This window comes from Rhinolophus sinicus, linkage group LG03, assembly GCF_036562045.2.
Source record: "Rhinolophus sinicus isolate RSC01 linkage group LG03, ASM3656204v1, whole genome shotgun sequence".
NCBI lineage: Eukaryota > Metazoa > Chordata > Mammalia > Chiroptera > Rhinolophidae > Rhinolophus > Rhinolophus sinicus.
The window spans coordinates 4,175,037-4,199,424 of record NC_133753.1 but is presented as its reverse complement, the minus strand read 5'-3'; the positions used below and the strand labels follow the sequence as shown (position 1 = coordinate 4,199,424).

Here is a 24,388-nt window from a genome sequence, read left to right as displayed (position 1 = left end):
TGCCCCTGACCCTGGAGCCCTGAGGCCCCACGAGCCCCTCAGCCTTGGTGGGCCCCTCGAGGGGCTCGACTCTCAGCTTGTTGTGGAGGTGAAGGGAGAATGTCCGGGAGAGGGCTGGGCACGGTGCCTGGTACAAAGTGGAGGCCCAGAAATGGCAGTCAGGGTTGGTTTTCTGCCTGTGATGGACGGGGTAGCCTGGCACGTTGAGAAACAGGCTCACGGCACATCCTTGCTCTAAAATACCCAGCCACCACCAGGACCAGTGATGAGCCCTCCCAAGGGAAAGTGCAGACAATCTGGGGCTGAGCTGAGCTGGCCCCTGCCCCTGACTCTGAAATGCTCTCACAGTCCTAATGCAATTCGCAATCCTTGCAATCCGGGGCTGCTGGTCACATCCCCTGCCCCACCTTGCTGGGTCCTCTCTTTCACAATGGGAATAATGTTACCTGCCCAGCAGTTGGGGAAACAGGGCCTGGGCAAAATGATATCATCTGAGAGAGGGGCAGGCAGTTAGTAGCCAGAACTGGCCCATACATACTGTGTTTCCCCAAAAATAAGACCTAGCCGGACAATCAGCTCTAATGTGTCTTTTGGAGCAAAAATTAATATAAGACCCAGTCTTATTTTACTATAAGATAAGGCCGGGTCTTATCTAATATAATATAAGACTAGGTTTTATATTAATGTTTGCTCCAAAAGACGCAGTAGAGCTGATTGTCCAGCTAGGTCTTATTTTCTGGGAGACAAGGTATTAACTATGTGCCGAGCTCCATGCTAATGATGTAATGCTCAGAACACTTTCTAAGGTAGGTGATGTCATTACTATTCTCATTTTACTGGTGCGGGAACTGAGAATCAGAGAGATTCTGAAATTTACCCAAGGCCACACTGCCGTAAGTGTCAGAGCTGGGATTCAAAGCCAGGTGAAGCTATAGCTGTAATCACATACTTCATCAGGGAGCCTCTGCAGAAGAGTGAGGACTCAGATGGGTTGTGGGGACCAGAGAATTTGAAGGGCAGGTCAGAAGCAGATAAGAGAGAACAATTCCTGTGGAGTGTCCCTTTGTAAGGCCCTGACTCCCAGAGGGAGAAATCAAAGGGAGGTAGTCATTCACACCTTAGTGAGAATTAGTCCGTCAACCACTAGGATCCATTTTAGAAGTGGGTGAGAGCCTTGAAGGACCACAGTTAGGGAGGTGGGCCTGCTGGGGATAGAGTGGCGGACACATGAGGTAGGCAGGTTAGGCCAAATCTCTCCACTGGAGGCTCTCACAACTCTCAGGGCTTCTCAGTAGGTACCTTTTAAAAAAACAAAAACAAAAACACCATTCTCTGAGGACTGAAGGAGGGGGTGGGGGACACGAGTGTTCCCCAACACTCCCTTTCCTGCAGGGCAGAATGGGGAGTCGCCCTCTTGGGCATCATGAAGGGTGGAGAAAAAGCTGTCCCCTGCCTTCTTCTTCTTCACCATTCGCCACAGTTCAGTGATTTCAAAAGCACTTATTGAGCACCTACTAGGTGCCAATTCTAAGCATTGGGGATCACCAATGGGCTGCTGTTCTGGGGGGAGACAGATGATAAAGAAGATAAATAAATAAATAAAATAAATCTTGAGTCAGGTGGAGATCAAGGTGTCAGAGAAAATCAAAGCAGGAAAGGGGGAGGTAGGGGAGGGCGTTATAACTGTAAACAGAGTGAGTTGATCAGGAAAGCTCCCCACCCCACCCCCACCACCACAGATAACAATGAGAAAGATGTAAAAGGAAGGGAGGCTGAAGTCAGATGGATATCTGGGGAAGAATTTTCAGGCAGAAGGAAACAGCATGTGCAAAGGCCCTGGGGCAGGAGTCTGTCTGCTATGTTAGATGACAGCAAGGAGGCCTGGTAGCTAGAGGGGAACAGGCAAAGGGAGAGTCATGGGAGATGAGAAAGATGATTTTACATTTGTAAGGTGACCTGATAACCGTCTGTCTCTAGCTCTAGGACATCAGCCTGGAGTTCCCCATAGTACCTTCCAAAATAGAGAACACTCTGGCATGGCTCAGACCTAACAAATATCAGTCATACAAACGAATCAGAGTATGGGCAGGAACATTTGGTGTCCATGTGCAAAAAAAAAAAAAAAAAAAAAAGCCCAACCTCAAACCATACACAAAAATCAATCTCAAGTGAATTGAAAGCCAGTAACTTCGTGACATCAGAAGAGTTTCTTAAACAAGACACAACAATCTTTAGTCAAAAAGTAAAAGCCTAAAACATTCAACAGATTAAAAGTAAGAATTTCTGTTCATCAGAGGACCATTAAAGAGTGAGAAGCCAGCAAGAAGAGGGAGGGGTATTTGCCACACGGGTAACTGACGAGGACTATCTGAAGAACTCCTATAGATCCATAGGACAACTTCATGGCACAACGCACACAGACCCCACAGAAGAGGAAACCCTAGTGGGCAGTAATCCAGGGAAGTGTAAGAAACAGCACCACGCCCACCACCTGACAGTGCCAAGTGCTGGGAGGCTGTGGAGACACAGGAACTCCACGTACTGCTGAGAGGGGGACGGGCAGAAGCACCCAGGACAGTGTGGCCTTATCTCCTAAAGGTGACCGAACGCATGCCCTATGGCCCAGCAGTTCTGCTCTGGGGTACAGCCCCAGAAATGCAGCTCCTGTTCCCCAGATCACCTGGATGGGACCTTCATTCTCAGTGGTCCAAGCTGGAAGCTGCCCAGATGTCCATCCATGAATAAACAGACTGAAGTAACTTCACCCACAAATGCTGTTCCCCAAGACAGCCAGCCATGGACAGCCCCACGCACTACCAATGAGGACTCTTGCAAACACGATGTTTTGATGAAAAGAGCCAGGCTGAAACCCACGGCTGAAAGACTCCACGTATGTGAGGTTCTAGACCAAGCAAGTAAACTGTGTCGGCTAGGTATGCTGTCATAGGCGGCCAAACTGTGATGAAACAAGACTGTTTCTCACAAAAGTCAGGATACTGGAGATCTGGAGGGGGGGGGGCTGTGATTGGGGAAGGGTCTTGGGGGGGCACTGGAGGGATGGCAGCATTCAATCTGACCTGGGTGGTTGTCATTGAGTAGCCGTCCTAAACTTCACAGATCTTGGTTACTTTTTCTGGATGCTTGTCACAGTTCACAACTTTGAAAACATTCTATTTTGGGGGGAGGGGTGGACTCGTTCCGGGAATAGCTTTGGGTCTCCTGGGCACCTTCTGAGTCCCAGGCTCCATGCAATGCGCCTGACCCGCTTTCCTGCACAACAGAGGAGGGGATGCTGCTTACCCAGAGGAAGCTTTCCCACAGGCAGGAAGCAGACAAAGGGGCCCTGCGGGGGGTGAGGGCAGAGGGACCCGCACGGAGAAGGGGATTAGCTTGGGGATTAGAGGAGCAGCTGGCTCTGCACACATCTGCAAATATTTGAGTATCATTGGAAGAGTTTTTCAAGTAGTCAGAGGCAGGATACTGAGTGAGTCAGGGGCAGGGGGCAGAGGGCAGAGGGCAGTTAATAGACCAGAGCAGAGGTGGCCAGACTTGGGGGAGCTCTACTGTGCACCTGTCCTTGCCAGGTGCTAGCGCTGGAGAAATCTAGGGGTCAGACCCAGGCTGTGCTCAAAATAGAGAGGACAGAGGACACGACGCGTGACACTACAGGTAACAAGGAGAGCCCCAAGGACCTCCACTCCCACCCCTCACCTGTCTCCCTAAACACATTCTGCTTCCTCAGGCCCCTGGGTCTTTGCACCTCTTGGAAGCCCCATCCTGTCTGTTCTCCTTGCAAACTCCTATTCTTCCTTCAAGCCTGGGCTTAAGTGTCCCTGCTTCCAGGAGGCCCACCCTGATTCCCCAGGCCAGTGTCCCCACTGGGATCCCTGGGAAGATCTGTTGATGGACCTGTGTCCCTGCTCTGAAGGGCTGGCCTGGGTCTTACTATGTCTCAGCATCCCACGTGGAACTTGGTACACAGAGGGTGAATGAGTCCACCTGGGGGTCAGGGGTAAGGGGGGGTCACAAAAGCCACAGAAAAAAGGTGACAGGGAGGACAAATAGTTTGTCATGTGGACAAGAAGGCATGTGGAAGGGCATTCTGGTAGAAGGAACAGCACGGGCAAAGGCAGAGAGGTTGTTAGGAACTCAGAAGGGGGGCTGCCATGTGGGGTGGGTGCTGAGGAGCTGGGGCCGGGAGAGCACAGCCACATACCTGCCCACAGAGGGAGCCGCTGAGGGTCAAAATGGCATAATCTTTTGCTCCTTCACAAAGTATTTACTGGACCCTCCCATGAGCCCAGATGGGGGAGGGGTGGGTGGGGTAAAGGGCCTGCCCTCTCAGTTCAGATCCCAGGCCCTGCCTGTGATGTGCAGAAATTGCACTCTAGGGCCAGGAGGCAGGACCAGGGCACAGGACCCCCCAGGACCCTTTTCCTGGGACCATCGATGTGTCTTCTGCTTTGGGGACCTGCAGTGCTGATGCCCCCAAAGTGAACCTCTGCCTAGGGCCCCTGCTATGGTTCAGGTCCCACATGGGGGACGTCAGCCACAGTAGCTCACTCATGTCGTCCTCCCAACAGCCCTGCACGGTGAGGTAGTTAGGACCTCCACTTTACAGATGGGGAAACTGAGTCCCAGGGAGGGTCAGGACTTGGCCAGACAAGTCCTGATGGTACTAAAACCCAAGCCCTGTGACCCTCCCCATGGGAGGCCATGTTGACCAATTTCCCCTGCATGTCTCTGGGCCTTTTGGTTCTGACCCCTGGCACAGACCCCTACAGGGGCAGCCCTCTCACTGGCCAGGAAGGAATGGTCTGGAAAGGCCCTTGAGGCAGTTCTGAGAACACTAATGGGGTGAGATGGGGAGGAAGGCAGAACCCCTCTTCCCCCCCATTCTGGAGGCTATGCTGAGTCCTGCCAGCTCCAGAATTCTGCCTTGGCAGAAAGGACATGTGGCTCAATTCAGCCCAGAAGCCCAGGCCCTGGCCACTGCCACCAACCTTCAGGACTCAGCCCAGGGCAGCCCTCAGCCCAGCCAGCAGAGAGATGATACCTTGTGCCTTCAGCAGCTCAGGCAGTAGATTTGCCACCTGGCTTACCTGTCCACCTGGCTCACCCACCCACCTGTGTCCCCAACCAGGCTGAGCCATGTCTCTGTTCCTATTACCCTGAGCACAAAGATGGGTGCTCAAGAGCTTTGTCTGGGCATGGAGAGAGAGAGAGAGAGAGAGAGAGAGAGAGAGAGAGAGAGAGAGAGAGAGAACCATAGAGGAGACACCCCCCCCCCCAGGCTGGTCTCAGGGCACCCCATGAATATTATCTTTTTCTCAAGTCTTAGCTGTCCCCTCCCCAGAGGGAGCCCGACCCTGGTGGGGGTACTGGTGAGATGACGGCCAATGTGGGGTACCTGGGAGGCCCCTGGCCTGGGTTCAGGCCTGAGCTCATCTGTGTGCCTAGAGGCAGGGCTGCCGTTCTCTGGACCTCACCAGCCTCCCCTGGACCTGGACCACGACGAGGTGGGTCTGGCTGACAGACATCAGGTTTGGGGTCTGAGCGCCTGCAACCAATAGGCCGGACCCCTCCTACCAGCCCAGGACAAACGGGTCCTGGCCCTGTGGGACCCACAAGGGAAGGCTGCACTCCAGCTCAGTGGCCAGGAGATGGCCCTGCTCTGGTGTCCACTCCGGGGTCTCTGTGTGAGCCCACCTGTCCCCAGGCTCCCACCTGGACATTTCCAAGTGACTCCTCCGTAGCACTAAGAGTCAGCTGGGGATGCCCTGGCTCCTGTCCCCTAGACCCAGGGACCTGCTCTGGGACAAGCCTGGGTTCTACTGGGGCCTTGCCCCTTGGGGGAATGGGCGGACCTGCCACCTAGAGTCCTCTACACCGGTGCCAATTCTGGCTTGGGGAGGAGGGGAGAGGGTGCAAGAGACCCTCCAGCCCGGGTGGATGGTGCTGAAACCCAGCAGCCAGAGCTGGGCCTGCTGCCCACACAACGCCTCGGCTCAGACTCCGGAAGGAAAACACAGAAGGGGTGTTCCCAAAGTGGGGGTCAGGGTAGCCAAGGGAAGTCTCAGAGGAAGTCGTGAATATTCAAATCGGCTGATCCCCGGCCTGCCGCGAAGGGCCGTGAAGGGAGCCCGGGGGAGTCCACAAGGGCTCAAAGTTGAGCACCAGGAGGGAGACCACGGGGGACACTCCCCAGACGCCGTCGCGGGATTCCCCCAAAATGGCTCCAAGACGCCAATGCCTTGGCCAGCCGCGAGGACTCCATCCTCCACCCCCGCCCCCACGAGGCGTAAACTTAAAAGCTCAGAACCAGGCAACTGTCAGCTGGGGGTGGGGGGACAAGCCGGCGCTGGGGACCGGTGCGTAACAGCAGGAGTGGAAACCCGGAGGGTCCCGGGAGACAATCGAGAGTCCAGAGGAGGGCACGCGGGGCCGCGGAGGCCCGGCTGGGCCCTGGTGGCGCACCCCCTCCCCCAGCCGCAGCGGCCCCGGTCCGGCCGAGGAGCCCCCGGCGCGGGGCTCCCTGTTGTCTCACCGCGCACACACGCACCACACTCAGCACCCCGGTCGGGGCAGCCCCGCCGCAGGCGGCCCGGGAGATGCGCTCCGGCACATCCCTCTCCCCTCGCCCTTCAGCGCCCCCACCCTGACCCGGCCCGCGAGCCGCGGCACGGAAGACGCTCCACTCACCTGAGTTTCTCCATGTCTGCGGCAGAGGCCTGCGAGAAACCAAACGAGAGGGTCAGCAGGCAGGAGGCGTGCGCTCCGTGGCCGCGCCGGGCGGAGCCGGGCACCGCGCGGGCACAGGCGGGCGCGGCGGCGGGGCACCCCCGCGTGGCTCGCTTGGTGGGAAGCCCGGCCCGCGCGCCCCCAGCCTCCCACCCCCGGCCGCGGTCCCTGGGACTCAGTGGGTGCGCGGGGCCGCCGCCGAGTAACAGGTGAGCCCGTCCGGGCCGCCGCGCTCCCTGGCACCTAGTTACGCCCCCCGAGAGGGAGGAAGGGGCTGGCTCCGGTACTCGGGATGGCACGGCCCGGGGTGATCCCGAGCTCGCCCGAAGGAGGGGGACCCGGCTTGGTCCCGTTAACTCTCCCGTGGCCGTGGCACCCGCTGCTCTCCCCCGCCCCCGCCCCGCCCGTTAACCCTTCCAGCCCCGGGCTCCCTCCCGGAGGAAGCCGAGTCCCGGAATCTCAGAATCTCCAAGTGAGAGAATGTTCGGATCCGGGAATTGGGGGCCATACGATTGCAGAACCCGACACACACAATCCGAGGGTGATGGCATTCGGGACCTCAGACTCCTCAATCGGGGACCCTGCTGCCCTCAAATTCTGGGGTTCTGGGCCTGGCCCGCCCCTCCCGGGCCCGAGGGATTAACCCTTGCCCGCCCGGCTCGCCGGTGGGGCTCCCTGCCGGGCTTGCGCAGACCCGCCCGCGCGCGGCTTGGAGACCCTCCCCGCCCAGCCCCGCTCAGCGGGACAGCCCCTCTGCGCGCCCGGCGGGGGGACCCACCGTTGCCGTTAACCCTGCGGGCGCCAGCGACCGACGGGGACCGAGAGCGGCCCGGGCGGCATCGCACTTCCTGCGTGGAGCGGGGGGCGCGGGGCGGGCTCTCCATCACTCTGGAGAAGCCGTTCCCGGGGGCTTTCCCTCGTCTTTCCGTGCCATGATTGGCATTAAAGGGGGACGGGGTGCTGAGCCCAGAGACTACGCGACACACCTGGGAAGACTGATGACTGCCCATCCCGGCCCCTCGTGCGGGGCGCCGTGGCCGCGTCCGCCGCCGGGAGCGCGCTCCGCTCGGGTCCGGGCCCCACGCCGCCTCCCCCACCGCCCCGCCGGGCGAGGGCGCAGCCCCGCGGTCAGCGCCGGGCTGGGAGGCCCACGCCACCAACTCCCCGGTTGCCCGGGCAGGCCTTCCCGGGACTCCCCTGGCCTCAGTTTCCTCACCTGCAAGCTGGGGTTGGGGGTAGGGGGAGGCGGAAGGAAGCGCTCTGCTGCCCTTTCAGCACCGCGGACTAAGAAGGGGCCGGGTGGGGGAAGGAATTTCAGAAGAAAGGATCCCCAAGGGGCCCAGACTGGCGCCAGACACAATCCCGGACACTCTGAAAGTTGTCTGAGACCGCGAGCCTGGACCCCTCTGTGCGCCTTCCTCCCCCCAAGAAAAAGAGTTGGCTGTTCAGCCAAAGCCTCCCCCAAACCCCCTATGTACCCCAGGCCCACCTTTCCCACGTCCCCATCACGGTGCTCAGCACACTAGATCCCAGCATACAGCAGGCGCTCAATAAACACGGACAATGCATGCCTGGATCCTACAGCACCGTGGCGTATCTTTTCCTGCCTCTTCCCTTCAGGCTGTGAGTTCCCGGCAGGAGCCCTGTCCCTTCTCCAGGGCCCCCCCAGCGCCCAGCAGGCCTGGCCTCCCCCGGCCTGCACGCAGGGTGGGAGGAGCCGTCAGTTCCGAGGGTCAGCCCCAAACAGGTTCAGACCCAGCCCAAAAGTACAAGTGCTGGTTCCCACGGAGGGATCCTCGCTCATTCATTCGTTCTGGGCTAAGCTCTTGGGCTGCGGCAGAGGCAGCAAAGGAGGTGAGCCCAGCCTCCAGGGGCTAATGGTTGAGCAATGAAACCCCATTACAGTCCTGGGTGTCCACCCTCAGCAGAATGGCAAAAATAATAATGACACCTCCACCCACCACCCCTTGCACGTCATAGCACTGTCCGCTGGCTGCGCAGGGCAGCGCTAGCAGGGCAGCCGGCAGTCCCATTCTGCTGAGAAGGAAAGCAAAGCTCAGGAAGAGGAGCCCAGCTGGGCCTGGACCCCAGTCCTGAGGCCTTGCGCACCCAACGGCGGGGACGTCCCTCATGGCTCCAGTTACCTCAATCACTCACAGTGAATGACTTGCCAAGGAGTTTGTCTAAAATTAATAAGATTGTATTAAAATTTAATTTTAAAAATCTAGCATTAATTATTTATATTGAATGTTTCGGCTCTTCTAAAAGGCCTGTCTGGGAATTTCTCCCCTAAGAAGGGACTCTAAGAGAGGCTGCTAAGTTGCCCTGGTGGCAGAGGGGAAAGGGTGGGAAGGGTAGGTTACAGGGAAGGGAAGGGGGTCCCTGCCCTGATACCCAGGCAGCCCCTCCCTTCACTTTGTTATTTCAGAAGCTTGGTTCTGATCCTACCAAGACTCTCAAATTCTCCCCAGACCCCTGCCGTCACATTAAAGGCCACCTCCTCCAGGCAGCCCTCCAGGGAGACCCAGCAGAGTTGTCGGGTTAAGTCCCCACGGCCACATGTGCACTCGCGAGCAGGGCCTGTCTTTCCTAGATATGTTCTTGGGCCGGCCCAGCATGTCACCCAGGTGGGTGGGCAGCATGCACAAAGCTCTGGATGTGTGCTGGTGAGCAGACCGGGCTGTGAGTGTGGTCAGGGAGCAGGCAGAGCAGTGAGGCTGGCCCTCTGGGGTGCACTGTGCCTTGGGCAACAGTCTTGGTGTTGGGGCCAAAGCCCTATGTTCAAGTCTTCACTCTGCCATTCGTAAACACAAGATTTGGGGATGTTCCCAAAATGCACTTATGGATGAGGAAACGAAGGCCAGAGCACAGAACGGCTTGCTCCAAGTGCCCTAAGGCTGCTGAGGGGTACCTGGTGGGCTGGGCAGAGGAGCCTGGGGGCACTGCCGGGGTCTCAGGCCAGAGGTGGTGCCTCCGCTATAGGACGAGGGCAGGGGCAGGTGGGGACCATGAGAATGGGGCACCTGTGGGATGTCCAGGGTCTCCCGCGTGAGATGATGGGGCAGGAAAATACCCTCAGGGCCCCTCGGGTCCATCCAGGGACCCAGAGGCAGGTAGGACCCTGTGCTGTCCTGACACAGGCGGAACACAGGTGGACACTGGGTGTTCTGAGGGGCAGTCCATCCCGGCTCTGGGCATTGCTGTCCAGTCCTCCCCACACTCACGGCCCAACGCCTCTTCCTACAACACTTCATTACTGTCTGCCCTAAACTCCCCCCTTGGCCCCTCCAGGTGGTCTAGCCCCTTGGGGTGGCCCAGCCTAGAAGTCACCTTTACTTCCCAACAATATCACATGAGTCCTACTTATTGGCCAAACTGGACTGTGCCACGCGTCCCAGCCTCAGCCCAGCTGCTATCTCCCCCTCAGTGTCTTTGCCCATGCTGCTCCCCTCCCCAGACAATGCCTGCCCTGTCCCACACACTAAGCTCCACGGCCCCACTGCCACCTGCTTCCTTATTCCCTGTGGGACTCTAAGATTCAGGAGGGCCACCCGGGTCAGAAAGAGGCCCACCCACCCTTTAGTCCACCTGTGCTGTTCCCAGCAGCCTTCAGCCCAGTTACAGAACTTAATCCCATTTAATCCTCACAGAGACTTGAGAGGTGGGTACTATAACACCCGTTTTACAGATGCAAAAACAGACTCCAAGAGGAAAACCTCTGCAGCTTGCATGCATAGTGTGATTTGGGGCCAGGGCTCCTGTCCATCCTCCCAGGGGTACCTGGGTCCAGCAACTGACTTACACCGTAGGTGTTCCCTAGAAGTGATAGATGGCAGCAACTCGGTGCCACCAGTCAGGTCTCAGGGAGGGGTTGCTAAGTCCTGATACGGCCCTGCCTAACTTGCTGGCCCCCGCCTCTCACTTGGCACACACCTGTCACACTGGCCCCCTTGTTGGTCCCAAGCTCACCCAGCTCACTCCTGCCTCAGGGCCTTGGCACAGCTTCCCGCCACCTGAATGTTCTGCCCCAGATCTTTGCCTGGCTGGGCCTTCCTTCTCTGACCACCCATCTGAAGCACCCTCTCCCCCAGCAAATGACTTCTCATCATACCCTATCTCTTTGCGCTCACCCTCGCTGGTCATTTGCCTGTCCGCACCTGCCCCACTGCACTATAAATGATGCCCTGACAGCCCCGGGCCTGGCACAGAGGCCTCCAATGGCAGGGGCAGGGGGTAACGGCTGAATGAGTGCAGTTGCTCTCAATCCCCAGGCAGAGGCATCTTTACTCCACCCCGGGGAGCAGCCTACCCACTCTCACAGCCCCCAGCGTTTGCACACCACCCTGCACCATGCCTCAAAGCCCGCCCCCACGCTGGAGGGCACCTGAGCCTGACTGGTACCCAGAGCCCTGCCCAGGGAACACCCCTCTGTGGATGCGGGGCCATCCCACTCTGGCCCCCACGAGTGGGCATGTGAATTCTCTACTGGACTATCTGCCCATCCTCCCCCCAAACTCTGCGGTTCCCAAAACTGTTGAAAAAAGGAAGCGAGTCCAGGTCTGGTGGGAAGGGGGGCTGCTGGGTGCTGAGGGTCATACCTAAGACATAGAGGTCCTGGGTTCTGCTCCCAGTTCAGACTCCAAATGGCCCAGTGATCCTGGGCCAGTCCTGCTCTCCCTCAGGGCTGGGGGCTAGATTCCCCAGCTCTAACCCCAGTTTGCCCCTTATCCTGGTCCTCTACACCCAACTCAAGGGAAAGAAACAAGCCAAAGAATATGGAGGAGAGAGATGAGGGCTGGGGTGAGGGACAAATCGCAGATGTGGCTAAGTCAGGGGCCACCCACCTCCCACTGACAGCTACTTGAGCCTCCTATGCCACTGTGTGAACTCAGGCAAGGCTCTTAACCACTCTGAGCTCAATTCCTCATCTAGGGAGGATGGAAAATCTTCAAAGTGAGTGACAAGGTGGCTATGTGTGTAAGGGACTGTCTCAGGAACAGGACTTCTAAAGGGCTGTGGTCACTCCAGAAAGCCAGCCTTTTAATGTAATCACCTGGGTGGGCACCTTTCTAAGATATTTACACCACTCCTGGCCTTCTTGCATTCATTCAACAAACATTTACTGTGTGCTCTCTTCTAGAGGGCTCAGCAGTGAACAAACTAAAGGAAATTCTCTGCTCTCACAATGCTGACTGTCTCGAGGAGACAGATCACATGAGACATCAGTGAAGTGTCCCTCTGCCCCAGTGTTTGCTGGGATACTCTGCTGAGGAGGGGAGGGCTGGGGCTGGGCTGGGGTTGCCACTGTCAACAGGGAAGTCAAGATGAAACGTGAGCAGACTGGGGAGCTGGTGGGAGGAGCAGGCCCTGGGGCTGAGGTGTCTGGTGAGTTTGGGGAGTACCCAGTCACCAGCGGGGAGCAGGGGCCAGTTGGGGGGGCCTCATGGGCCATTGTCAGAACTTTGGCTTCTATCTTGAGTGAATCAGAAGGCTCCACAGGCTGAACAGCGGAGTATCCATCGTGCTGCTGAGTGGAAGACGCACCGAGGGCTGAGTGCAGGGCCTCCCTGAAAAGTCCAGCTGGAGGCACCTGCACAAATCCAGGTGAGAGGGGACCAGGGTGGAGGTAGGAGAGGTTCAGATGCTCTGACAGACTAGAGGTGGGTGCAGAAGAAAGAATTGCCAAAGATGACACCGAGAGTTTTGGCCTGAGCAGCTGGGAGGGGGTGGGGAGATCAGAGCTCATGTGCAGAGGTGTCTATTAGATGTCCAGTGGGGACATCAACGGGGGGGTGGAAATGTGAGTTCAGAGGAGGGCCCAGGAGGTGTGAATCTGGGAGTGGTCAGCATAGAGACAGCACTTAAAGCCACAACACTGGATGAGATGCCAAGGCAGTGAGTGACGAGGGGAGGGGCTCTTCCCAGGTGGGGGTTCAGGGAGGGGCAGACTGAAAAGGAGCAGGACTGGAGGTAGCAGCAAAGCGGGTGTTTCCAAGAGCAGCGAGGGACTGGCAGTGTCACATACTGTGTCATGCATGGGTGAGAAGTTGTCCTCGTGTCCCTCACATCACCCACAAGGTTAGCCCGAGCTAGGCACACAGTGGGTCATCCACCGATACCATAGTGGCAATACCAGGGTGAGTCGCCAGGCTCTCCGTGCGTGACCAACGGGAGAGGGGTGAGCACTTGCCCAATGTCACTCAGCAAGTTCAGGACTGAACACAGGCCCTGGTGCAAGAATGTCCTTCCCCTTGGGGTTCTAATGGGCCTGGGTCCATGGGCTGAGGGGTGCCCCTGTGCCACTCCCGGCTTGAGCTCCGTGCTTGCCTGGTTCTGCGTGGCCCCTGTAGGTTCCAGCGGTGTGTGTTTGCAACTGGCCTAGGCTGGCGACTGCAAACGGCCTCCTGAGCTAAATCTGGCCCACCAGCGTGTTGTATTTGGCCTGCAAGAGCTTTTTAAAATTTTTTAAACATTTGAGCCAACATTTAAAAATTGGGAGAGTTTACATTTTAAAATTTGTATTTTTGGCTTCTACTGAAATTTTTGGGAGATCTGGCAACTCCTGCCCACATTCCCACGTGGAAACAGTTGGGGAGCGCGGAAGAAGCTACCCCTCCAGAGGCGAGAGAGGCACCGTCTAATACCTAAGCTTGTCCTACAGATGGGGAAACTGATGCCCGGAGGGTGGGGGGACTTGTCGAGGTCACTCAGGGGGAAAGCCCCTCGGACAGAACCTAATGGCCGTTCTGAGAACTGCCAGGCCTGGCATTGGGGGACCTGTCACAAGCCCCACCAAGGCTGCTTCAGAGCGCCCAGTTTGCCTGCCCTTCCAAGACCCCGGCCCTGTCACTCCTGCTTTCCTCTGACCCTTTTGTTCTCAGAAAACAGCTGACTTGAGTCATTCACACTACAGTATGATTGAGCCTTGGTTCCAGGTCCGTGGACAGTGACAGCTGGAGGTCCCAGAGACCCTCTGCGGAGGCTTCTTGATGGCTAGACAATGAAGGGGAGGACCAGGGTCACCCATGGCCACTCAGCCAGATGAGGCTGAAACAGGACAGAAATCCAGAGCCCATCTGTGGTTTGTGGCTTTCTCCCTGAAGTGGTTAACGGTGACACTCCAGGCACTGCCCTCAACAAAGGGCGTTCAGCTGGACGGCCAGACACAGGGGTCTGCCCTGCTTCCCCAAAGCTTCCCCTCCACCCTGGGAACTGTTCTGGGGACACAGGCTTGTCAGGCCAGGAGGGCAGGAGGCATGCAGGAGAGGGAGGGGCTGTCCTCTCCCAGTGACTGAATTCCCATGATCTCTAAGCTCCCCCACACACAGGAAGACCCGGAGGGGGGCGTGGCTTGCTCAGCTGTGGGAGCCTCCTGGTCTATAAAATGGGCCTGATACCAGTCTCTCTCTCACTGGCTTGTTTTGAGTATTTGCTGTGAGGCTGGAGCTGAGGGGGCCCAGAGTAGGTGCCCTCCATATGACATAGTCCTGGGCGTGGACCTGGGGTAGGGGCTAATGCCACCTCCTGTTTCAAGGAGCCACTGCCAGCTCCTTGGAAAGGATACTCCCAGCTGGGCCCCAGCACAGAGCCTCACACCCCCTGTACCCACTGCTGGGCCTGACGGTCCCCAAGGTCCTATGCTGCCTGGCAGCCCTGAGAGACATGTTGAAGGAGCCTTGAGGCAGAATCCTCCAGAGGCCTGGGCATCATGGAGCTCCCCCGGGGCCCAGCAGTCCCCAGAGTGAGGTCTGTGTGCTGCGCAGAGCCCAGAGCGGCAGAGGCAGGGGTCCCAGATTGCCAGGCCCTCGTGGAGGAGGCCAGGGACACAATGTTTATTGGGTTCCTGCCACTGCTTTCCCCGCGACAAGGCAAAGGAAAAATCATGCCCCTTATATGCCTTTTCATGGCTTGGGCGATCGAGGCCCAGAGGGGGTGGGTGACCTGCCCAAGATCACACAGCAGGCGACAAACAGGTCCTTGAGCTGAGTCCACCTCCAGCCGAGAACTCCTAGGGGTGCACTGAGGCTTGTGATCAAGAATTAGAACAACGCTAGCAAACACTCAGCAAGTATCAGCTGTTGCTCCCACCCAGGATTTTCTTTTTAAAACAACCTATCCCATAGGAAAGCCATTCTGGAGGGTACCTGGTCAAGATCCCCAAAAATCTGGCCTTGCAGCCCCCACCTCAGTCTTGTGCTGAGGGAAGTTGGGACGGGGGTATGGGGATGGAAGCAATGTCCTCAACAGTCCATAGGACCCACCCTGGTCCCAGGGGACACAGACGTTTTGGGGGACAGAAGGTCAGTAGCAAGAGTGGGGTACTGCCATCCTGACGCTCTGCACAACTCCCCCCCCCTCCCCAGCTAAGGTATCATGGAGTCTTCCTTGCTGAGGCCAGAGTGTAGAGCGGGTGCTGAGATGCTGAGAGAGCCCTGCACTTAGATCTAAAGACCTCAGTCCAAGGCCAAGTCCACGTGACCTGAGGCGAGTGGCAGCCCCTCAGAGCCTCAGTTTCCAACCCCATGAAATGAGGGCAGCTATGAAGGACACGGACCCACCTTCCTGCTTGACAAGACTATGGCATCCTACCTCACGTGTCTGAAGTTCAAAAATTCAAAGGGATAATATGAAATCCCATGGGAAACCGCCAAAAGCTCTGCCAATGAGCAGTGACATTGTTATCACTAGTCACGCACACTCAATCCTACTTACCTGCCCAAAGCCAGAATTTCACATTAAAGATTCATTCTTTTGGCACTTAGGTCTTTCCTGTCATACATATTACAAAAGGGGTGAGATCTGGGAACTCAGAGGGGATCAGCCCGACTTGTGGGGAAATGGCACATGGAGAGGGCAGGGGAGGGGCACGGCCGACCTCTGCCGGCTACCTGCTGGGGGATGACCTGGGCCGAGACTCACCCGGCTTGGAGGCTGCCAGGAGGCAGCGTGGCCTCCTCGCTTGCCGCTGCCCATGTGAGGCTCACTGCTCTCCACCGCCTGGCCGGGCCCCACTCTGCCTGCAGCCTCCCCTGCCGCTTCTGAGGACAGCTGGGGGCTCAGGGCCAGGGTCTTCTCTGGGGCTGCAGCTCCTGTGAGGGGCTCCTGGGCAAAGCCTGGACCTCGCTCACCAGGAGAGGGCTCTGGGCTGTGGCCTCTGGGCCCCCAGAAGGCTTCCAGGGTCCTGGGGTCCAGCACCCGCACAGTGACCTCATCCAGGAACCTAGAAAAAGGCAGCCTGGCCTCCTGTCGTCGGTCCAGGTAGGCCAGGGGGCCAGTGGCAGGCCTGCAGCCCATGCTTAGGGGCTCTGGGGTGGACGGCAGGCCAGGCGATGCCCGTTTCACCTCGTGGCCAGCCCACGCTGCCCAGCTGGAGCAAGATGTCTGGCCCTCGGGGATCCGACCTGGGCTGGGGCTCAGTGTGCAGCTTGGTGGGTCCTCTCGGCATGCTCCCTTCCTGGGGGCTTCAGCCCTGGGCTCCATGAGGACGCCACAGCCACCCTGCCTGGGGCTGCCTGGGTCAGGGCCCCGGGCCTGGGGTCTGGTCCCCGAAAGCATCCTCCTTAGTCGGTCCAAGGTCCAGCCTCTCCAAGTGCCTCACTGACCCATTTCTCTCCTCCCACAGCGCTGGGCTCACTACGCCCTCTCGGGGCGTCAGGGCACTCAGCCCTCACTGGCCAGAGTGATCAGCCAAATGCCCGCCTGCCCATCGATCCAGAGAGCATGGGGCAGGGGGGCCTCCCGCCCCCTAAATTGATTCTCACTAAATGGGAGCTGGGCTTCCGGGCTTAGAAAGTGCTGGAAAGGACAAGATCATGTCCTGGGCTCTGTGTCTGCCTGGGGAGGAAGCCCATACTGAATTAGCACCTGCTGAGTACAGGGAGGGGCCCTGGGTTGGCTCTGGGTGCAGGGACAGGGAGAAGCAGGCCATACAAAGATCCCGTGACAACCTCCACAACAGGGTGAGCAGAGGACCTGAAGGAGGGAAATTAAACTACATCTGTCTGGCAAACGCAAGGCTGTGGTGAAGACTGCCGGTTGCCCACTGTTCTCCCAGGCTTCCTTAGTAAAGAACCCTCATGTTATTCTAGCTAAAAAAACTGCATTTCCCAGGCTACTTTGCAGTCAGGAGTAGCCAATGAGATGTAAATGGAAGTTGCTGGTTGTGACTTCTGGAGAAATCTGGAGTCAAAGGGATCCGACAGCTTGCCTGTACCCTTTTTGCCCCACTCCCCACCTTCCTGCTTCTTACCTGGAACTTACAGCTATATTGCACCATGAGGAAAACTTGTGGCAGAAGCCATAGCTAAAGAACGGAGGAGCAGAAAGACAAAACGACCTGGGTTCCTGATGACCATTGAGTCATCCACCAGCCCTGTACCACAGCCTCTGCCTCTGGCATTTCAACTTGAGAGAAATAACCTCGACTTATTTATGCCGTGATTATGTCCAATCTCTGTTACCAGCAGCTCTGTGCAATTCCTCAGTGATACACAGGGAATGGGGTGCGGAATGAGTTGATAATGCTATGCAGCAAGAGCCCTTGGCATATGGGGGTCCAGGGTGCAGTTAGATGGGAGGTCTGGTGGGGAGATTAACCCAGAGAAGGGCCAGAGCCAGGCCCGGGCACTTCCTCCTTTGTGGAAGGGAGACGGGCCTATCCCTGGCATCTCAGGGAGCCAGGGGTCCAGGCAGGACACTTGTCCAAGGTCGCAGGAGCCAAAGGAAGACCCCTGGCTGGCCAGCTGGTGGCCGCCATCCCCAGTACTGGCCTGTGGTGCTGCCTGGAGCACGGCCCCAGCTCCCCTTGGGGCTGCCTGCTCATGGCTGCGCCCTGGCGCCCCCGCCCACCTGGCAGTACCTGGACACCTTCTTTGCTGGGCTCAGCTGCACACCTCTCTGGATGACCCGCAGCATCACTGACTGAGTGTCTGAAAAACTCCACCAGCTCAGCTGCCTGAAATATGGATGAGAGCCGACCGGACCCCTGCTTCTTACTCTTCCCCGACCCCGTCCTTAACTACCAGGCCCTGGCGGCTCAGCTTCTCTGAGACCTGACCACCTCCCTCTATCCCCACCATCATCTTGCTGGTCCCAGGTGCCACCATGTCTCACCTGGACACCTGCAATCACCCCTCTGGGGGGCTTCTGACCCTATGCTGGTTCAGCTCAGTCCATCCCACAAACATGCCAATGTGAACTTTTAAAATCACAGACGACCAGACAACATCATACTTCTATACGCTCTGCAAGGTCCTGATGACCCAGTGTCTTCTGTCCTTGCTACTGTGGACCGTCTCCCCACCCCTACCTGAAATGCCCATCAAGTTACTGGCGGCTGCTACGCTCTACCTGGTCTCAGGGCCTTTGCACTTGGTGTTCCCTCTGCCAGGAGCATGTCTGACTCTCTCTCCCCCTGCCCTCCTCCTCCTCATCTAATTCCGCTCCAACTTTCAGGGCCCCAGTTCAACAGCCTGTCCCCTTGCATCGCCTGCGTTAGATCAGGTGCCCTTGCAACAACCTCTCATAACCCTGCGCTTCTCATACCACGGCCCCCAACTGTAACTGATACGCCTGTAATCATTTGTTTATTATCTGCGTCCCCTCAAATGTAAGCTCCACTTTATCCCAGCTCCCCACATGGGCCAGGCACACAGTAGGTGCTCAGCATCTTGAATGAATGTGGCAGTGAACACATCACAGGCCCAGGCTGCCAGTTCACAAGCTTCCCCAGACCCGGGTGGGCCTCCTCTGGGCTGGGCACAGGGAGGGATACAGGGGGATGGGTCTCAGGCTCTTGGGAAGGCCACAGTCCCCTCACCCCTGCAGCCCCGATAGCCACCCCATTAGACCTGGACAGCCCCCTCCGCAGCAGCAACCATCCAGCCCCTGCTTCAACCCCATTGGGAACAGGAGGCCAGCAGATCAAGGTCAAATTCCCCTCTGACACCCCAGCAGGACCTTGGGCAAGTCAAGTCCCCTCTTCATTGTCACACAGGGCCAGAGCAATACACAGGCCACGGGCAGCGGTGGGAAGTGGTGCAAGAGGACACATGCTGGGCACCTTCAGCATGGAGCCTAGAACCCAGGAGAACCTTAGGGCTGGTTAGCACAGCACTCTGATTTGTCCATTCCCCAGCATGTGTGGCCACAGGAGTGTTATGGGGGCCTTGGCCAGCCAGTCCTCTGAGCATCTCCCAGAGTTGCCGGCTGCATCAGACAAGTTCCGGTTGTCATAACAACCCACTGGCTCTCAGCTGCCTGGGCCGAGGCCCTGGAGGATGCTGTTGGCTGCCGAGCTCGCAGCCTGGCCTGCTCACCTCTCACAGTCTGTGCCGCCTCTCCTGGCGCAGCAGCCCTGCCTCTTGACTCATCCGTTCCAGCCCCACTTCCTGAGCCCTACTGGGTGACCATTGGGCTCTAAGCTGGGCAAACACACGCATCGCCCGAATCCTCACCCAGCCCTGTGAGGTGGGGCAGCCGTGAACTCTGTTTTATGCCAAAAGGAGCAGAGTCTCAGGGAGGTTAAGTGACTTGTCTGAGGTCACATGGCTCAGATGCTGCGGACCTGGGATGGGAATCCCAGAGGTCACGTTCTCCCACCATTTCCTCTCTAGGACCCCGCCAGCCCCTCCACCACGCCTGCCCCTAACCTTGCTCCCCCAACCCCATCCTCCTGCTCCCATGAGTGGGAAACTGGCCTTAATGAGCTCCAAGAGAAGATGGAGACAGCTGCCGTTGCCTCTGGGGGCTGGAAACAGGAAGACCCAGCCCCAGGGCATTGGTGGGACCGTGCAGATGGGGACACTGGGCGTAGCTAAGAACTCCAAGCACCACCTCCTTTAATTGTCCTAAACTTAACTCCTGAGCTAGGAATCGCTATCCGTTCCACAGAGGAGGACATGGGCTCTAATGGTAACTGGCAAACAGCCATGGCTTGCCTTATGCCAGGGATTGGCAAACACCGAAAGGAGGGCAGTCACCTTCCATAAGCCTCCCTCATTCCTGTGCAGAAGTTTTTATTACCATCCCCTTTTTACAGACGAGGATGCTGAGAATCCTCACACTTGTTCTTTTCATCACTCTGCCTCCTTGCTTCTGGATATTTCCATGGATATTTCCATGCTGGCCTGAGAACCCTGGAGGGTAGCCACAGGCCTTAGCTATCTCAAGTCCCCAGCATCCATGCATATGCTCTGTGCGGTCCAGATTCCGGGAAGTAACCCCCCTCCCCTCGCCCCAGACAGGGAAGTCTCCACAGGACTCCCTGCTGGCTGCCTGTCATCATTCCCTGAGCATGTCTTCCAGCAACATGTAACTGGAGAGGCCCAATGGCCCCCTCTCCCCAGCCCTGCAGCCTCCTTGCTATGCTATCATGGAACCCGAGGGACTGGGGGTTATGTGAGCCAGATACCAGCACCTGGGGAATAAAGATGTCCCACTCATCCAACCACCCATCCATCCCTATAACCATTCATTCGCTAGCATGTACTCATTCATACATCAACGCCCCTTCCATGCCTGTACCTGCCATGTGCTGACATGTACCCACCCATTGACATCCTGCCATTCCTGCATCCAGCCAGCCAGCCATTCATCCATGTGCCCTTCTCTGTTACTTATATCTGTATCCATGCATCCATCTGGGCATCCATGGAGCATCCATCCATCAACACGTGTTCATTCATGCACTGATCTACCCTTCCATGCCTGTATCCATGCATTCATTAATATACATGCATGAAACTATCTATTCATTCTTCCTGTATCCATCCATCCACCCATCCATTCCTATATCCATTATCTTATTGACATCATTCAAGTCCTCATTCATCCACCCTAGCACCACGCATTGACTACATCTATTTACCATCCATCATTTTCTCATGTCTGTATCCATCCATCCTCTGACATACACTCCTGTATCCATCAGCCCTTTATCCATCCATCAGTTGACCTCTATTTTAGATCCTCCCATCCATTCATCTTCCCATCTTGCCATACGCATCAGAAATCCATCTTCCCACCTATCAATCCACCTGTATATCCATCATTGATATCTTGTTCTAGTCATCCAGTCCTGTATCCTTATCCATTCCTCCATCCAGCCTCCCATCCAGCCCTATCTATCTTGCCACGTATATCCATCAATCTCGCCTCCCATCCAAAGCTATTCATCTAGCTTTCTATCTATCCATCCACTGATCTCTCCTGCTACATGCTTTCCATCATTGTCTGTCCATCCACTATCTCCTTCAGTCCACCCCACATTGCTTCTCCACCTGTGTGCCCCATAGTCCCTGCACACACCACCCACAGCATGACAGCACACCCTGTGTCCATCTTCCCCAGGCAGGGCCCATCTCCATCCCAACTTGCTAATAGAACAAATGACTGCAGGTCCCTGGTCTCGTACAGAGCTGGGCGCTAGCTGATCCCCAACCTGGAAAGCCCTCAGGGGCTGCTGTACTGGCCTCTGGACTCATGGACTGTTGGATCTGTGGCCACTGCTGGGTTCCTGTCCAGGCTGGGGGGCAAGAAAAGCCTAGGACACCCGCCACATTGGTCAAGGTCCATGTCTCCTGACAGAGCTCTTAAAGAGCAAGGTCTGTGTCTGATTCACCTAAGTGGTCCCCGTGGGGTGCATGGGGAAAATATGCCAGGTGAATGTGGAATTTATTCACTTATTCATTCATTCCTATAATATTGAACATATAGAGACAGCGCTAGTCAGCTTCTCCCACCACAGTCTACCATCTGTTCTGCTCTCGGACAGTGGAAGTCACTCCTCTGACTGTCAGAGGTGTTGAGCCCCAGACACTGAGCCCAGAGAGGGACAGAGCCTTGCTCAAGGTCACACAGGGAATCAGTGGCAGAGGAGGAACTGGAATCCAAGACTCCAGACTCCTGCCCAGGCGTCTACATCAGGCTAGCGACAAGCTCTGGGGCAGGAGCAGAAACCAGGAGGGGACTTTCGTGGGCAATTTTACATCAGCACCAGGAGACTTGGGCTCACTCCTGGTTTTATCCAGAGGGATCTTTATCTGCTTTGAGTGGAGGAGCCACCTCTCTCTGCCCCAAGGCCATGCCCTTGACCTCCATACTCCAGCAGGACTGAGCCTCTTCTGATCCCTGCATTCTCCCCTGCACCCCCAAGCCTTGACCTGTCCTGCGCTTGGAGCACTCCTCTACCCTCACCTACTCAGCTCCTACTCAACTCTTGGGCCTCAGGAGTCTCTGGGATTTGGGAAATTATATGTGCACTATCTGCAAACAAGCCATAGATTCATGGACTGCTCTCACTCCCATTCATTCATTCATTCATTCTTCAACGTCATTAAGAGCCTACAGGAATAGAGGAACTCCTTCCAAGTGGTGCTGTGGAGATGATGTGTGGATATGCTTATACTAGGCCTGGCACATAGTAGGTGCTCAATAAATGGCAGCTATTGTGGGCCTGTGTCCAAAAGTCTTTGAGAGTGGATAGGCTCATCTTCCAGACTGCTCTGACTCACTTTCCCTCCCTGACCTGGAAATGTCCCACTCTCTATACCAGCCTGTGGCTGAGAGGCTCCAGGCAGCCCTTGCCTTCCCCACTCAGAGTCTCAGGTGCGAACAGCTCCAGGTTCTGACAGTAAGAGGAACACAGAGCGCAGGAATCTATAAATATGAGACAATAGCTTAGGGAGGGTCCTCACGCAGCCCAGCCACCCCTTGCCCCGCACCCCAGTGCTGAGCAGCCGGGAAGACGCCTCATTTGCCATCCTGCTCTCTTTTCTGTGCCGCCTTGATTATAGTGAGAGTTGGGAAAATTAAGGGTTTTCGGGGATGCTGCCAGGGCCCGCACAGCCGCCTCCCCACCCTGCGCAGCACAAATGCCAGGCAGAGCCACCTCCATCGGCCACTTGTCCCAGCCGGCAGTGACACACACGGTCTGGCGGGGACTGCACACCACAGTTTACAGGGGGACACTCTCACAGTCCTTGCTGGCCCTAGGAGTGAAAAGGGCCTATGCTGTGGTTGGTGGGTGGGGAGACCAGGGCTCAGAAGAGGGCAAGGACCTGTCCATAGCCTCCAGAGATCTAGTGTATTGGGGCCTGGAAAGGACCCAGGCCCATGGAGACCGTGCCCCAGCCATGGCCCAAGGCCTTGACCCCTGGTCTGCAGGTGGGCAGACCTGGGCCATCCAGGCCTCCACCTTTGCAGGTGCTCCTCATTCAGCCAACCCCACTCACTCTGGGGTGCCTACTCTGCGCCTATTCCGATGGCTCAGGAGACTCCAGGATGTCACCCTCGCTGTTCCTGCCCCAAAGGAACCACACTGAGGATGGGGTGGGGCCCAGACACGGAAGGAAATATCTCTAAACCAGGCAGGAAACGGAAACGCTAGGGCAGAAATTCCCATCCAATACGCTGGGGTTCAGGGAGGGTGAGCCCTAGCCTACCTGAGCCTCAGTTTCCTCTTTCTAACTGAGGAGATTGATAGCACCTGCCTTGCAGGTACTGAATAAGAGGGAGGGTGTCTGGGGATGGGGCGCGCCTACGCGCTGCAAACGCTCAATGAACCAGCCCTTGGTCCAGCCTTTTTTTGGCTCCTCGGTCTTTCTCGGTGGGTGGCATCACCTAGGTCTGTCCCTGCCCCCTGACACAGGGCAGGAGAAGGCCAGCCTGCCCCCCACAGCGGGGGGTCCCAAATCCTCAGGCCTCACCCTGGCCCCCTGGCCCACACTCCCTCCCGCTGCAGGGATGCGCGTGGTGGGGTAAGGACCCCGCCAATGGGACCCAGACATCGGGACCCACCGCTCTAGGGGCAGGACCGCGCGCGGAGGCCGAGTCCCCGCCCCGCCCCGAGAGTGCTCGGCTCTCCGGAGTGCTGGGCCGGCTCTTCCTGGCCAATGAAGCGTCCACCGTGGGGCCTGGGCCCACCAGCACGAGAGGGGTGCCGCGGGGAGGGGAGGAGAGGATGGACAGTCGCCCCCTCTCCGGGTGGGGGGTAGGGCAGGCGTCTCGGTAGCTGAGCAGAGACCGCCCCGCGGCGTGGGTGGCCCCGCCCCGCCTCCGCGGTGGTGCCCGCGCCGCGCCCTCCCGGCTCGCAGGTACTCACCGCCCGGCGGAGCCGGCCGGGCCGCCGGCCGCTGGTCCACATGGCCCCGGGAAGCCACTGCGGCCGCCGCCGCCGCCGCCCCTGGCCCACGCCTTTCCTACCGAGGCCGAGCGCGCCTGGAGCCGGCGCGGCCGGGGCTCCCCCACCCCGCCCGGCTTCCCGCAGGGAGCGCCCGCCCCCCGCCCCCAGCCCGGCTTCCCGCCAGCCCCGGCCCCGCGCAGCCGCGGCTGGTTCAGCGGCTCCCCCCGCAGCGCCCAACCTGGGCGCACTCGGGGGGCGCGGGGCCGGAGCCGGGCGCGGGGGTGCCACGTGGGCGCAGGCGCCTGGAAGGAATGGCGGCGGGGCAGGGAATGAATGAACCATGTGAGTGTGAATGGCAGGGCGCATGAATGAATAGGTACAGTGCGTGCAGGTGGGAGGAACGAATGAATGAGGAATGAATGCACAAGGGGAAAGTTAAGTGAAAGAGTGAATGGACCCTTAAAGGCTCAGTACTGACCTGTCCAACCCATTCAGCCATTCATTCATTTATTGAACACCTACTGT

At 57.7% G+C, this 24,388-nt stretch overlaps 1 protein-coding gene across 10 annotated transcripts in view; it reads right to left on the bottom strand.

The window, feature by feature from the left end:
• The window catches only part of BEGAIN (brain enriched guanylate kinase associated), a 45,598-nt gene extending 21,489 nt beyond the window's left edge, over positions 1-24,109 (bottom strand). For 3 of the 10 annotated variants that reach the window (XM_019747264.2, XM_074326924.1, XM_019747267.2), the window contains exons 1-2: positions 23,843-24,017; positions 6,703-6,731 (exon numbers count right to left, since the gene is read on the bottom strand). In XM_019747264.2, the coding sequence (XP_019602823.2) occupies positions 6,703-6,731; positions 23,843-23,884 (71 nt within the window). In that variant the 5' untranslated portion in view covers positions 23,885-24,017. Of the gene's footprint in view, positions 1-6,702; positions 6,732-7,519; positions 7,687-7,727; positions 7,830-8,230; positions 8,430-23,842 lie in introns of those variants that run through there. The other 7 variants (XM_074326923.1, XM_074326925.1, XM_074326927.1 and 4 more) reach the window with 5 other exon arrangements.
• Between the last annotated feature and the right edge of the window lie 279 nt (positions 24,110-24,388).